Below are 16,058 nucleotides of genomic sequence, written 5' to 3'. Positions count from 1 at the left end.
CGGTGTTTTAGGTGTCAAGCTTATGGTCATGTGGCAGCAGTGGGAGGAGGGAGATTCCTAGATGTGAGTGCAGGAGGACAGGAGACAAAGGAGTGTGTAGTATTGGTGGAAAATGTGTTTGTAAACTAGGGGTACCCATGGTACTGGAGATCAGAGGTGTCCAGTGAGAGAAAACCCTGTGAGTAGGTCAAGGCTAATAGAGAGTGATAGGAATAACATGTGCTTCATTAAGGTTGTTTTTTGGTGTTCATGGCCATGGTTGTCAATTGTACAGCAGGAATGGAACGTTAATCAGAGGATAGATGTTGTGGTGGCAGCTGCAGAGAAGTACTTGGGCATATGAGATTTTACTGCAAAATAGTTACCAGACATTTTGAACTATAGTGTCCCATCCTCCCAGGCTGCAGGCCTGGAGTAGGATCAGATAGGGCCAAAGTAGTGGAATAGTGGTGAGGTTGTAATGGGTGCAGGGGTAGTTGGTAGGGCAATTTTTTCACAAAGTGTAATGAATTCACACTACAGAATAGTAGGCTGATGCACAGTCAATACTGTAGGTGGCAGCAGAAGATTTTTTTTTTAACCTTTATTTAACAAGGCAAGTCAGTTAAGAACAAATTCGTATTTACAATGACGGCCTACCAAAAGGTAAAAAACCTCCTGCGGGTTGGGGGCTGGGATTAAAAATGTAAATATTGGACAAAATACACATCACGACAAGAGTTACTCCACAAAACTACATAAAGAGAAACCTAAGACAACAACATAGCATGGCAGCAACACATGACAACACAGCATGGTAGCAACACAACATGGCAGCAGCACAAGATAGTAGCAGCACAAAGCACAGACAACAGCACAAAGCAAGAAGGTAGAAATAACAATACATCACGCGAAGCAGCCACAACTGTCAGTAAGTGTCCAGGATTAAGTCTTTGAATGAAGAGATGGAGATAAAACTGTCCAGTTTGTGTTTTTTGCAGCTTGTTCCAGTCGCTAGCTGCAGCGAACTGAAAAGAGAATCGACCCAGGGATGTGTGTACTTTGGGGACCTTTAACAGAATGTGACTGGCAGAACAGGTGTTGTCTGTGGAGGATGAGGGCTGCAGTAGGTATCTCAGATAGGGGGAAGTGAGGCATACGTTTTTTTTAAATAAATAAGCATCAACCAGTGGGTCTTGTGACAGGTATACAGAGATGACCAGTTTACAGAGGAGTATAGAGTGCAGTGATGTGTCCTATAAGGAGCATTGGTGGCAAATCTGAAGGCCGAATGGTAAAGAACATCTAGCCGCTCGAGAGCACTTACCTGCCGATCTATAAATTACGTCTCCGTAATCTAGCATGGGTAGGATGGTCATCTGAATCAGGTTTAGTTTGGCAGCTGGGGTGAAAGAGGAGCGATTACGTTAGAGGAAACCAAGTCTAGATTTAACTTTAGCCTGCAGCTTTGATATGTGCTGAGAGAAGGAAAGTGTACCCTCTAGCCATACTCCCAAATACTTGCATGAGGTGACAACCTCAAGCTCTGAACCTTCAGAGGTAGTAATCACACCGGTGGGGAGAGGGACATTCTTCTTACCAAACCACATGACCTTTGTCTTGGAGGTGTTCAGAACAAGGTTAAGGGCAGAAAAAGCTTCTTGGACACTAAGAAAGCTTTGTTGTAGCGTTTAACACAAAACCCGGAGAAGGGCCAGCTGAGTATAAGACTGTATCATATGAATATAAATGGATAAGAGAGTGTCCTACTGCCTGAGCTATTGTTTATGTAAACTGAGAAGAGCGTGGGGACTAGGATCGAGCCTTGAAGTACTTCCTTGGTGACAGGCAGAGGCTGAGACAGCAGATGTTCTGACTATACACTGCACTCTTTCAGAGAGGTAATTAGCAAACCAGCTCAGACACCTCAGAAAAACCAATACTCATCAACCAGCCCACAAGAATGGAATGGTCTACCGTATCAAAAGCTTTGGCCAAAAGCTTTGGCCAAGTCAATAAAAATAGCAGCACCAGATTGCATACCAGAGAATACTAGACATCAAGAAAGCCAGTCAGTTGATTATTGAGAAGTTTTTCCAACACTTTTGATAATTAGGGCAAAATAAAAAATAATAATAATAAGAGGGTGATTGCAGCAGAAATACTTTTGAGGAGATGAGAAACTCCATTGGAATCGTATTTATGCCCGTCGTGTGTAAATTTGCCCATACGTATCAATTGGCCGCGCTGTGCATTCTGGGTGATTCCGGGACAGGGAGATCGCTCCATCAAGGAGTAAATGGGAGTTATTTGGGCGTTAGCTCAAAAAAACAACATTAGCATGACTTACGTGAACAAGAGGTACAACGTTACAAATCTTTTCCAATATATGTGATAATGAACTTGTTCTCTGCAATATCGTATAGCTTTGAAATCGTGACATTGCGTTCTTTCGAAGAAAATAAGCACGTTTCTCGACTCATACCCTGGCTTTTAGAAGGGATTGCTTGACGATTAGTTTAGCAACCGCGTGACACAGCATGGTAACGTGAACGCGATTGGTCAACAGTCTGCTGGGCGGAGCGTTATGTTTCTCCATTCATTTCCCGCAGGGATTCTTATCTCTTCCTTTAATTAAGAAATATATATGCAATTCAAGAGGCTTTATTGGCATGGTTTATATGTTAACATTGCCAAGGCAAGTGAAATTGATAAACAAAGTGAACAGTAAATATTACACTCACACAAGTTCCAAAAGAATAAAGACATTTCATATGTCATATTATGTCTATATACAGTGTTGTAATATCTCTGATTGCAGAGTTGTAACAATATCTATTGGTTGCAGTTAGAGAGCGGTGACGTGAGCGGTACAGCTGATCGGGCGATAACGGGGCACTGAGGCAGACGAGCAGTCAGCTCAGCTCGTTCGCCTGGGATGTTTTTTGTGATGTTACCAAGACAAAGATACACAACTACAGAGGTAAATGTAACCAAAAGGCACAACTAATAGTCATTAATGCCGTTATGCTGCCGCGTGATGTTACATTTCGGGAACATGGTTCACGTTCGCTATTTTAGCTGGTCAATTGTTGCAGTGGGCAACATTAGCTGGCGATTCTGTGCTCGTTTATCAGGCCTTTCTGGTCTGACAAGTCCGATTCAAACGTACTGTTTAGGTATACGGGTAGTTTATATAATAAATTAAGCTGATAGAATAGGCACAGAGTTTCTAAACCCAGAGACGCAACATCGCGAGACTTCCTGGAACGCTTGTCAAGCAGACCAGACCGGGGTTTGAGAAGTTTAAAAATATATATCATTAGCTGTTCATTTTCGCAATCTAAAGGCACAACCTCGATTGGAGCCAATGTCTTAAGTAGTTGAACATGTTATTACTCCAACCTCGTGAAAGTTACACCTTTGTGTTGATGCCGTGCACATGCGCAGTTCGGCGCTAGACGACCGTTTGACCCGATGACTTATTTCTGCGCATGAGTTTAGCTAGCCAACATCGCCACGACATATTCGATATTTGGTGGATATTGATTTTCTCATCAATACCTATTGAACCAAGCATGCCATTGCTATGAAGATGGTATATTCTGAATCAGGGGTGGATGGAGAGAAATCATCACCTTTTTATTTACTTTTATTGTTATTTTTAAATAATACGATTTTGGATTTCAATCTTCAATACCTCTTACACCTAGTGTGCCATGACCATGATAATTATATATTTATTGTAAAAAGGTATTAGGAAAAAAATGTGTCCATCCTTCCCGGATTCAGAATATATCATTTTAATAGTCAGGGCACGCTTTGTGTAAGTGCTATTGAAGCTTGAAAGCAAATAAAAAATAAATACATTTCAACAACAACAATCGACGGTGGATTTTTTTTGTCCACTCCCTCACTCAGAATATATCATTTGAATTGTCATGGCACGCTTGGTGTAAGAGATGTTACATTGAAAGATATATATATATATACATATATAAAAAATACATTTTAAAAAGTGTGGATTTTCTCCATCCATCCTATTCAGAATATACCATCTTCATAGTCATCGCATGCTTTGACGAGAGAACCTAATATCCAGTATAAACTAGTTTTACCTCCGTACTTCACGGATGACGCAAAGCAAGTGAAATAGGGCGTCATGATGACGCTAGGTCCGTGCACTCATTTCGCTGTGTAGGACCTTGCCGGGCCCTCATCTTTTCAATGTGTGAACAATGTATGTATAGGAATTGTCGTAGTTCTGCTGATAGGACGAGACCCCTCGCATGAAGTAAGTTTCTATCTATGGGCATTACTTGCAACTGTAGCCGCTGCAAGAGCGAGTGACCGTTTGATTTCCGGGCCGGCGACGTAATTCATGGCAAACAACGGTAGGATAAATATAGCCAGCTGAATGTAGCCAATATAATACTATTTGAAAACTTTTCTGTGTCATCATTTGGGGATTTTAAATTGTAACCAATCACGGACGCACCAGTAGAGGATGTAGGAGAGTCCGCAGTTCTCCAAGGAAGAACAATCTCCTGCTACCCACCACTTCGCACTTGTCTTGCTCTCTAGCTAGCATCTGTCACTACTATTTGGTTACACAACCATCTCCTATGCAAAACAGTAACACGTGCCTCAGCGTGGTGTAAAAAAGCCGTGTTTACCTCAGCAAAACAACACAGAAAACTATGGATATGTAATCGACAGAATAGTCTCAAGTGAGTTAGTTAGCTAAGGTTAGATCTATTTTGTGAGACGATTATCAGGATGAGAGACATTTTATACAGCTGAAAACGGCTAGCTTAACGCCGACCATATCGAAAAGGGTTACGCAATCGGGACAGTTTGTGCAGACACGAATGTGATGTTCTTGCATTACGAAGTCAAGATGTGTTTGTCTTACAGAAAAGAGGATGAAAATAACATGATTAGCACCGATGGCCTCTCTAAATGCGAGGCGACACGGCGCAAGACGGGGAAAAGGCCACTGGGGGAGATGCTGCACCTTCTGTCCGCTGTCATTGTCTGGCTTGTGACGGGGACAACTATCTCCAGTCTTAACAAATGGATATTTGCAGTGTACAACTTCAGGTACCCCTTACTGCTATCGGCCCTGCACATGTTGACAGCAATAGTGGTGGACTTTTGGCTTATTAAACTTCGAATGCTCCAGCACAAAGGCGGTGTTGACAAGCATAAGGACCTTACCAACAGCGCCAAATGGAAGGTGTTTCTATTGAGCTTGACGTTTTGTGCCAGCATTGCGTTTGGCAACGTGGGTCTGAACTATGTCCAGCTGTCATTTGCCCAAATTATCTACACCACCACGCCAATCTTCACCCTGGCGATTTCCACCCTTATCTTGGGCAAGCAGCATCACATCCTCAAATACACGGCCATGATGCCCATCTGTCTGGGAGCCTCGTTCAGCATCATGGGCGAGGTCCAGTATGACCAGACCGGTTGCTTCTTCGTTTTCGCTGCGACAATGTTGAGAGGTGTCAAAACCATCCAGCAAAGTGAGTAAAGTCCCAGCTGCTACCTTTTTATTATGCTTTTATAATAGTTATTATGTTGCATTTCTGATGGGTGTTGACACATTGTCTGTATAACTGTGGTAGGCCTAAGCAATTAACGTATGGGTGTTATGTTGGAATAAAACAGAATGGCCCTGTGTACTTTAATAGTTTCCCTTCAAGAGAGTGGAAAATAATGCCCCTAACTGAAATACTCTATCAGTGTAGTTTTGGTGTTCCCTTCAATCCTATGTTTATATTAAACTTCCCACACTGCAGTTAGGATTGGAACATTTCACTGATTCTCTGAGTCACTCCTCAAGTGACACACCCAGTCTAGCTAGAGATGTTGTGTTGCCTGTTGCTAAGGAAACTTTCAAAACTACTGACAAGAGTTTACCCATGGAAAATGTATGAAAAAGGACTAGTCCCTGCCTGGTAAACCGGTTCGAGCCTATGTTTCCTCTAATTCTTTTCACCACTGAGCAAATTTCAGGTCTGCTGAGTGCAAACTTTCTGTGCAACTTCCGGCTCACGTTTACTGTGAACACTGAGGCTGTTCTCGCTTTAAGTTAGTTTTAACGGTGGTCAAGTAGTCTACTGTGGCTATTTGATCATAATGTAGGCCTACCATCAAAAACTATGGAGACATTAACATTTTAACATGGAAATAGCTGTTCTATCGTTCAACCTACAGTAGCAACCAATGTGTGGTGTTCAATGTAGGCCTACATTCCATGAGACTTTTGAAGAAAAAAACATGCAGGGCTTGACATTAACCTGTTTATCCACTTGTCCATCAGACAAGGAGGTGACTGAAAATGTTGTTGTGGTGTTTGATGCAAGAAACTACTTTACAAAATAAAATGTATAATTATTCCCATATAACTGCCCCTTTAGGACAAAACAAATCTATTTACCTGACTGGCTTTTCAAGGATGTCTAGAAATGCACAAGTTTGGTGCTCTTGTAGGAACCAATCACTCTCCCATTGCTGCCTACAAATGATCTATAACTGGGCTAATAACTTACTAACTAGCAAAGGATATAAACAACAGTTCAGGATATATGTAACAGTTCAGTAAGAGCACCTCCTCCCAGCTGCCCACTGCACTGAGGCTAGGAAACACTGTCACCACCAATAAATCCACGATAATTGAGAATTTCATTAAGCAATTCTCTGGCCATGCTTTCCACCTGGCTACCCCTATCCCGGTCAACAGCCCTGCACCCCGCAAACAACCCCCCCCATTTCTCCTTCACCCAAATCCAGATAGCTGATGTTTGTCGTGGAGAATCGTTACAAGATAGAACACTTACAAGAACTTGTGAATTCAATATAGGCTTTTAATACAAACATATCAGAAGCCTAGATGGTCTGCGGAACACACCCTTTTCCAGAGCACTGGCTCTGTATTTATACACATACAACATATGAGTCCATCCCACATGCAAATGAAGTTACTTCCCTCAGTCCATCTACCACCATTATCTTTCAATCTGTGCTTCCTGCTTGTTCACGCTCAATAACGCTCATATCTGCTTTCAGTTAAGTTATAATGGTGGCAGGACCTCTTCATATCCCCAAAATAATACATGCCCATCTTATCCTATGGGCCCCTTATGTTTAGCTTGGTGTGTTCTTTGGTATGTCTGTCCTTTATTAGGACTAGTAGACTATGTCTCTTCTCTTCATGTCCTAAAAATATATGTCCTATGTCTATAGTCCATCTGTTGGTCATTTGGCTGACCCCCTCCTTTGTGTGTCCCTCTGACCTTGGTATGTCCAGCTGTCCTATGCTCTCATGGCCTTACTTTGGTTTCCTGTCCTATACAATAGACAATGCATTTTACCCTAAACATTTATGCATTTTATGGCTTTGGCCATTACGTCTGTTATTTCTTGGTTTCCTGTTTTTACCAGAATGGCAAATGCACTCTAAGTGTATCTTCCTCATGTGGTCTAATGTACACCTTTGCTCTACAATATTATGTTTGTCCCTATATGTACAGCTTGCTTCCCCCACATGTTCTGAAAGAGCGGCAAAATCTGGACCCCTATAAATCAGCCGGGCTAGACAATCTGGGCCCTCTCTTTCTAAAATGCCCCTATTACTAGCATGTTCAACCTCTCTTTCGTATCGTCTGAGATCCCTAAAGATTGGAAAGCTGCCGCGGTTATCCCCCTCTTCAAAGGGGGAGATACTCTAGACCCAAACTGCTACAGACCTATATCTATCCTACCCTGCCTTTTCTAAGGTCTTCGAAAGTTAACAGATCACTGACCATTTCGAATCCCACCGTACCATCTCCGCTATGCAATCTGGTTTCCGAGCTGGTCATGGGTGCACCACAGCCACGCTCAAGGTCCTAAACGATATCATAACCGCCATCGATAAGAGCCGATACTGTGCAGCTTTATTCATCAACCTGGCCAAGGCTTTCGACTCTGTCAATCACTACATTCTTATCGCCAGACTCAACTGCCTTGGTTTCTCAAATGACTGCCTCGCCTGGTTCATCTACTTCTCAGACAGAGTTCAGTGTGTCAAATCAGAGGGCCTGTAGTCCGGACCTCTGGCAGTCTCTATGGGGGGTGCCACAGGGTTCAATTCTCGGGCCGACTCACTTCTCTGTATACATCAATAATGTTTCTCTTGCTGCTGGTGATTCTCTGATCCACCTCTATGCAGACGACACCATTCTGGATACTTCTGGCCCTTCTTTGGACACTGTGTTAACTAACCTCCAGATGAGCTTCAATGCCATACAACTCTCCTTCCGTGGCCTCCAACTGCTCTTAAATGCAAGTAAAACTAAATGCATGCTCTTCAACCGATCACTGCCCACGCCTTGCCGCCCGTCCAGTATCACTACTCTGGAAGGTTCTGACTTAGAATATGTGGACCACTACAAATACCTAGGTGTCTGGTTAGACTGTAAACTCTCCTTTCAGACTCACATTAAGCATCTCCAATCCAAAATCAAATCTAGACTTGGCTTCCTATTTCGCAACAAAGCATCCTTCACTCATGCTGCCAAACATACCCTCGTAAAACTGATTATTCTACCGATCCTTGACTTCGGCAATGTAATTTACAAAATAGCCTCCAACACTCTTCTCGGCAAAGTAGATGTAGTCTATCACAGTGCCATCCGTTTTGTCACCAAAGCCCCATATACTACCCACCACTGTGACCTGTATGCTCTTGTTGGCTGGGCCTCGCTTCATATTAATCGCCAAACCCACTGGCTCCAGGTCATCTAGAAGTCTTTGCTAGGTAAAGCCCTGCCTTATCTCAGCTCACTGGTCACCATAGCAGCACCCACCGGTAGCACACACTCCAGCAGGTATATTTCTCTTGTCACCCCCAAAGTCAATTCCCCCTTTGGCTGCCCTTCCTTCCAGTTTTCTGCTGCCAATGACTGGAACGAACTGCAAAAATCGCTGGAGCTGGAGACTCATACAGTGCCTTGTGAAAGTATTCGGCCCCCTTGAACTTTGCGACCTTTTGCCACATTTCAGGCTTCAAACATAAAGATATAAAACTGTATTTTTTTGTGAAGAATCAACAACAAGTGGGACACAATCATGAAGTGGAACGACATTTATTGGATATTTCAAACTTTTTTAACAAATCAAAAACTGAAAGATTGGGCGTGCAAAATTATTCAGCCCCCTTAAGTTAATACTTTGTAGCGCCACCTTTTGCTGCGATTACAGCTGTAAGTCGCTTGGGGTATGTCTCTATCAGTTTTGCACATCGAGAGACTGAAATGTTTTCCCATTCCTCCTTTCAAAACAGCTCGGGCTCAGTGAGGTTGGATGGAGAGCATTTGTGAACAGCAGTTTTCAGTTCTTTCCACAGATTCTCGATTGGATTCAGGTCTGGACTTTGACTTGGCCATTCTAACACCTGGATATGTTTATTTTTGAACCATTCCATTGTAGATTTTGCTTTATGTTTTGGATCATTGTCTTGTTGGAAGACACATCTCCGTCCCAGTCTCAGGTCTTTTGCAGACTCCATCAGGTTTTCTTCCAGAATGGTCCTGTATTTGGCTCCATCCATCTTCCCATCAATTTGAACCATCTTCCCTGTCCCTGCTGAAGAAAAGCAGGCCCAAACCATGATGCTGCCACCACCATGTTTGACAGTGGGGATGGTGTGTTCAGGGTGATGAGCTGTGTTGCTTTTACGCCAAACATAACGTTTTGCATTGTTGCCAAAAAGTTCAATTTTGGTTTCATCTGACCAGAGAACCTTCTTCCACATGTTTGGTGTGTCTCCCAGGTGGCTTGTGGCAAACTTTAAACAACACTTTTTATGGATATCTTTAAGAAATGGCTTTCTTCTTGCCACTCTTCCATAAAGGCCAGATTTGTGCAATATACGACTGATTGTTGTCCTATGGACAGAGTCTCCCACCTCAGCTGTAGATCTCTGCAGTTCATCCAGAGTGATCATGGGCCTCTTGGCTGCATCTCTGATCAGTCTTCTCCTTGTATGAGCTGAAAGTTTAGAGGGACGGCCAGGTCTTGGTAGATTTGCAGTGGTCTGATACTCCTTCCATTTCAATATTATCGCTTGCACAGTGCTCCTTGGGATGTTTAAAGCTTGGAAAATCTTTTTGTATCCAAATCCGGCTTTGAACTTCTTCACAACAGTATCTCGGACCTGCCTGGTGTGTTCCTTGTTCTTCATGATGCTCTCTGCGCTTTTAACGGACCTCTGAGACTATCACAGTGCAGGTGCATTTATACGGAGACTTGATTACACACAGGTGGATTGTATTTATCATCATTAGTCATTTAGGTCAACATTGGATCATTCAGAGATCCTCACTGAACTTCTGGAGAGAGTTTGCTGCACTGAAAGTAAAGGGGCTGAATAATTTTGCACGCCCTATTTTTCAGTTTTTGATTTGTTAAAAAAGTTTGAAATATCCAATAAATGTCGTTCCACTTCATGATTGTGTCCCACTTGTTGTTGATTCTTCACAAAAAAATACAGTTTTATATCTTTATGTTTGAAGCCTGAAATGTGGCAAAAGGTCGCAAAGTTCAAGGGGGCCAAATACTTTCGCAAGGCACTGTATCTCCCTCACTAACTTTAAGCACCAGCTGTCAGAGCAGCTCACAGATCACTGCACCTGTACACAGCCCATCTGTAAATAGCCCATCCAACGAACTCATCCCCATAATGTATTTATTTATTTTGCTCCTTTGCACCCCAGTATCTCTACTTGCACATTCATCTTCTGCACATATCACTCCAGTGTTCAATTGCTATATTGTAATTATTTCGCCACTATGGCCTATTTATTGCCTCAACTCTCTTATCCTACCTCATTTGCACACACTGTATATATATACTTTTTTTCTATTGTATTATTGACTGTATGTTTGTTTATTCCATGTGTAACTAACTCTGTGTTGCTGTTTGTGTCGCTTTGCTTTATCTTGGCCAGGTCGCAGTTGTAAATGAGAAATTGTTCTCAACTAGCCTACCTGGTTAAATAAAGGTGAAATTAATTTTAAAAAATAAGTGAATGGCACAGATCTATATATGGTCTGTTTTGGATATAGGCCTACTACAGCTCTGATTGCTTATGGTGCACCGGTCTGTGTAGAATACGGGCCTGAGTACTGCCTGTCAATCGAATAGTCCTACTCCAATGCATTCTGCCTACAACAAAATCTCTTTCATAGTTATTTTTGCATGCTAAGTACTGCATAGTTCATTTTGTATTGGCCTGTTGCATTGAAAGTGGCTAGTATTGCATTGATTCGATCACAATTCCCACAGTAAAGTGAAACGTTGATAGTGTTAACAGGGGAAACTCTAGCTTCTCTCCGCGCGCTTATTTCTTCTGTGCGCAGTCCTGGGGGTAGCTGCACACACACTCGCAGGCCCGCAACTTAGAGGGAACATTGGTTGGAGCACTCAAAAAAACAGGCAGAGAGCTCTAACCTGTTTACTGTAATTAAGTCCTATCACTACATTACACACTGTCAAGTGCAGAATGTCCATCCACTTATGAATACCAAACGTAGGTAAGGAATCATGGATGTGTTCTGTTTCCCCTAGGAATTGATGTCAGCTGGAGGTTTATGTTGGCTTAAGTGGTGTCCTAGTTAAAATCATCTGACCAATGTGTCATTTGAATCCTGGTTCTGTATTTGACCAGTATGAACTTGTTCATATATTTGCTGTTGACCTACTTGTTTTGTCAGTGTACAGCGTGTACTGTACAGAGCTGTAATGATAATGAGCTTGCTCGTCTCATGATGTCAAATCCACTCCCGAGTTAACAAACCTTTGACATTTTGATGTTCTGAACATGGCAGATGTGGCAGACTTTGCATTTGACCACTGCGTGTTAAGCCTACTTTTGTGTGTGTGTTCTGTCTCTATGTAGGTTATATTTAAATGGTTTTCTTTGTGTGTCTCTCTCTCAGGTATCTTGCTCCAGGAGGAGAAGATCAACTCTGTGTTCCTGCTCTACCTGATGTCCATCCCCAGTTTCTGCATCCTGGCCGTAGCTGCTCTGGCCCTGGAGAACTGGGCCGTGCTAGAGTCTCCAATGCATTATGACCACAACTTGTGGCTCTTCATCCTGCTCAGCTGCCTGGGCTCTGTCATGTACAACCTGGCCAGCTGCTGCGTCATAACCCTCACCTCCGCCGTCACCCTGCACATCCTCGGCAACCTGAGCGTGGTGGGCAACCTGCTGCTCTCCCAGCTGCTGTTCGGCAACGAGATGTCAGCGCTCAGCTGCGTCGGCGTGGCACTCACACTCTCCGGCATGCTCATCTACCAGAACTCTGAATTTATCTCAGACTACATGAACGCACGGCGAGACAAAGCCAGGGCGCTCATTCGTGGGAGGGAGGAGGACATCGCTGGCCCATCACAACCCCCCCAAGACCAGCAGGGAAGCAGGGATGCCGATGGCAAGCGAGAGGACAAGATAGACTGAGAGAGAAGGAGGATAGGAGTTGGACTGTTTACAGCAACCCTGTTGCTTAGTTAGTTAAGTCAGGTGGTTCTGTGGAGAGGATCAGGAGATGGGCTTCAACCTCATGAGGTCATAGTTGGTGATGACATGAGTGACAGAACTTGTTTGTTGGGTTGTTTTTACCTCTTCACTGTGCCAATGTATTTATTTCTGCCATGGTCTCATTGAATGAGAAGTCAGTCTAGGCCAGCTGACAAAAAAATCTGATGCCTTTCTGAAAGTGACAGTTGAGTTTTCACTGTTCTAATACCCATACGTGCACACATCCTGGTATATGCATGCATGAGCACACAATGTGATCTATCTCATGAGGTGTCGCTCTCACTACTCCACTGTGAAAATGTTCAACATGAGTGAGTGCTCAATGGGATGTTGGGAGGGAAGGATTAGGAACACCTCCTATAGATGGGCACAAATAAAATAAAAATAAGCATGGTACTGTTACCTATCCTTCCCCTGGTCTTGTATCAGTGTGAATGAGGTTTCCTGGCAGCTTTTTATGTGGTGGATCTTAATATGGGGGGTGTAGCATTTGTTCTAGTGCTATAGCTTTTGTCTAGATGACGTTTACAATGGCGGAGACATGCAAGCTAACAGGGTCGGCATATCATTTCTGTTGGCTGTTTGTAGGCATGGAGGTCAGTGAGCCACACTGTTAATCTACTGCATGGCGAAGCGCAGATCTGAGGCGCGCACTTTGTCCTGCTCAGCGACCTCTTATTGCATTTCCTCTTAATAAAAGGAACCTATTATAATCAATTTAATAACCTCCAACCTGAACAGCAGTTCTCACTGCAGAAAACCTCTATTATTAGGCCCATTCACTCTAAGGAGTCTCACTCATCTTTAGTACAGTTCTTTTCTTCTGGGAGAGATCATAAAAAGGATTTCATGATCCTCCTTCCTGCCACTCCTGGGCCGAACAGAAATGTCTACTCTGCCAGGTTTCATGTCTCCACTCAGAGGGTGCCTCTATTTTTAACCTTTTACGTTTAGTCTCCCTTAACCTCTGCTGGACAGTGTTATTGTAACTCCCATTACAATACATTTGAATATTTATGAAGACATTTTAGTTTTATTGTTTATTTCTTCTGCTTTTTGAATTGGGTAAGGGACTGTTTATGGGTCTTAGAAAGGACAAAGGATGTTTTTGTTTTGCCATCTACGTTTAAAACAATATGTCATTGAAGTTTGAAAGCACTTATGGTATCTTGTCTATAGCAGGGTTTCCCAAGGTTGGTCCTGCCCCCCCCCCCGGGTGTACGGTTGATCTTTTTTATGCCTGTACCACTACACAGCTAATTCAAATAATCAAAGCTTGATGATGAGTTGGTTATTTGAATCAGCTGTGTAGTGCAAGTGCAAAAAAACAAAATGTGGGGGGGGAAGAGACAACAGAGTTTGGGAAACCCTGGTCTATAGCACTGACATATGACAGTGGTCACTCAGTAGCTGGAGGTCTAATCAACTGGTCTGTCACTTGGCAAACAGTCATGTGACTGGAGGTCTTGCATAACTCAGATCCAGGTGTAAAAATTGCATGTATGGTCTATGTACAGAAATGAGCTTATGAAGATGTTTCTAATCTTCCTTCCCCAGTCAACATAACCTTCCGGTGTGCCGAACATTGACTTCTTGGTTTAGCTTCAGTTCAGCCTCGGATAGACACTGGACAACAAAGTTGCTCTCTAATGGGAAATGGTTATATATCTTTTGTTACCCACCTGTTCTTTTTTCTCATATGTTGCCATATGCACAGCAGTAGACACAGAATGATTTGTTGCCAGCCTCGACCTGATAAATGAGACGTTGGAATGAAGATCAGATTCATGCCAGTCACCCATTTGTTTTAACATTCAGAGTTGTATCAAAAGGGTCTTGTTATTGATGTTAGTTTAAATACCTCAGTCTTCAACATGGCTTGTTAAAGACCATTTGTTTAATGACTTATGTAAGTTAGCAGTTGAAGAGAGATCAAGCAGCTGAAAGCATGTCTGCCCACAACCACGGTTTGTCAACTGTTTATAATCTGTTAAATTGCCTACTGTTTTTAAAAGCCAATTTGGTTTAGTACCTTTGGATTGACAATGGGGGCTTTTCAATCACACAGCCTATAGAATATATATATATATATATATATATGACTGTACCAGCTTCACAGATCGTGGTTTGATTTGTTCATACGGAGTTATCTTTGAGGGTGGGGCAAAGCTCATATTGCACTGACGAGTTTTGGAGATGCTGCCTTTACAGCATAGGGCTCATGTGTATGTACTGTTTTTGATGTCTGCAAAAGTTAAATCATTTTATTATATTTATGTATTTTACAATCATGGCTGGCTCAAATACATATACTGGTTCAAGAATATATGTCTCCTGTCTTATTTTAGATTAACAAAAAGCTAAAGGGCATGTCTAGGCACACTAAGCAAACACACAGAGTACAGTTTTAAAAAACTAACTGAAAACACTGGTAAAGTAGATGGCCACACTACTGGTATGGTGAAGGTAAGGGTAGGGATGTCCCAAGGTTCCCGGATAGCACTAACCTATGTACTACTCTGTATGTATTTAGTTGAGCTCACCACGTGGTGGAGGTATTTCCCAGTTACTGATATGTTTGACCTCAAAATCCCCCAGTCTCAACTCGGGCTGGGAGTTGCCAGTGAGCTCACGATACGATATTACCATGATACTTCGGTACCAACATGCGATATAGCGATTCAATGTTCCAAATGTATTGCTCACCAAATCTCTACTGTAGAGGGACATGGAAATAAAAGTGCTCCTTATTTAAGAGGATTTAGAACAAGCTATGAAGGAGAAATACTGGAGTTGTGGTGCAGGTACAGCTGACTAGCGCAAAAATAATATTGTGATATTGTCAAAACGATACAGTGCATTCAGAACGTGTTCAGGCCCCTTGACTTTAACATTTTGTTACGTTACAGCCTTATTCTAAATTTGATTTAAAAAATGATTTGTCCCTCAATCTACACACTAACTCATAATGACAAAGTAAAACAGGTTTTTAGACATTTTTGCAGATTGATCTCCTGCATTGTCTTGGCAGTGTGCTTAGTGTCATTGTCCTGTTGGAAGGTGAAACTTCGCCCCCGTGTCTGAGGTCCTGAGCGCTCTGGAGCAGGTTTTCATCAAGGATCTCTATACATTGTTCTGTTAATCTTTCCCTCTCCTGACTAGTCTCCCAGTCCCTGCCTCTGGAAAAACATCCACACAGTTTGATACTGCCACCACCATGCTTCAATGTAGGGATGTTGCCAGGTTTCCTCCAGATGTGATTCTTGGCATTCAGGCCAAAGACTTCAATCTTGGTTTTATTAGACCAGAGAATCTTGTTTCTCATGGTTTGAGAGTCCTTTAGGTGCCTTTTGGCAAACTCCAAGTGGGCTGTCATGCCTTTTACTGAGGAGTTGCTTCCATCTGGCCACTACCATAAAGGCCTGATTGGTGGAGTGCTGCAGAGATGGTTGTCTTTCTGGAAGTTTCTGCCATCTCCACAGAGGA

General features: G+C 42.7%; 1 protein-coding gene across 4 annotated transcripts; it reads left to right on the top strand.

Moving 5' to 3' along the window:
- The first annotated feature begins 2,233 nt into the window (after positions 1 to 2,233).
- On the top strand, positions 2,234 to 14,896 carry LOC112231098 (solute carrier family 35 member E4). Of its 4 annotated transcripts, XM_024397642.2 has the most exons (4): positions 2,235 to 2,340; positions 2,828 to 2,962; positions 4,897 to 5,510; positions 11,971 to 14,896. In XM_024397642.2, exons 3-4 carry the CDS (start codon positions 4,916 to 4,918, stop codon positions 12,489 to 12,491), a joined length of 1,116 nt encoding a protein of 371 aa, XP_024253410.1. In that variant the 5' UTR covers positions 2,235 to 2,340; positions 2,828 to 2,962; positions 4,897 to 4,915; the 3' UTR covers positions 12,492 to 14,896. The 4 variants fall into 4 exon arrangements, with proteins under 4 accessions (XP_042167047.1, XP_024253410.1, XP_024253408.1 ...); XM_042311113.1 differs by lacking the exon at positions 2,828 to 2,962 and having other exon boundaries at positions 2,234 to 2,340; XM_024397640.2 differs by lacking the exons at positions 2,235 to 2,340; positions 2,828 to 2,962 and adding an exon at positions 3,008 to 4,273.
- Positions 14,897 to 16,058: the final 1,162 nt, after the last annotated feature.

This window comes from Oncorhynchus tshawytscha, linkage group LG33 (assembly GCF_018296145.1).
Source record: "Oncorhynchus tshawytscha isolate Ot180627B linkage group LG33, Otsh_v2.0, whole genome shotgun sequence".
Classification (NCBI taxonomy): Eukaryota; Metazoa; Chordata; class Actinopteri; order Salmoniformes; family Salmonidae; genus Oncorhynchus; species Oncorhynchus tshawytscha.
Note: the sequence above shows the minus strand (reverse complement) of the source record. Positions and strands in the feature narration are given on the sequence as shown.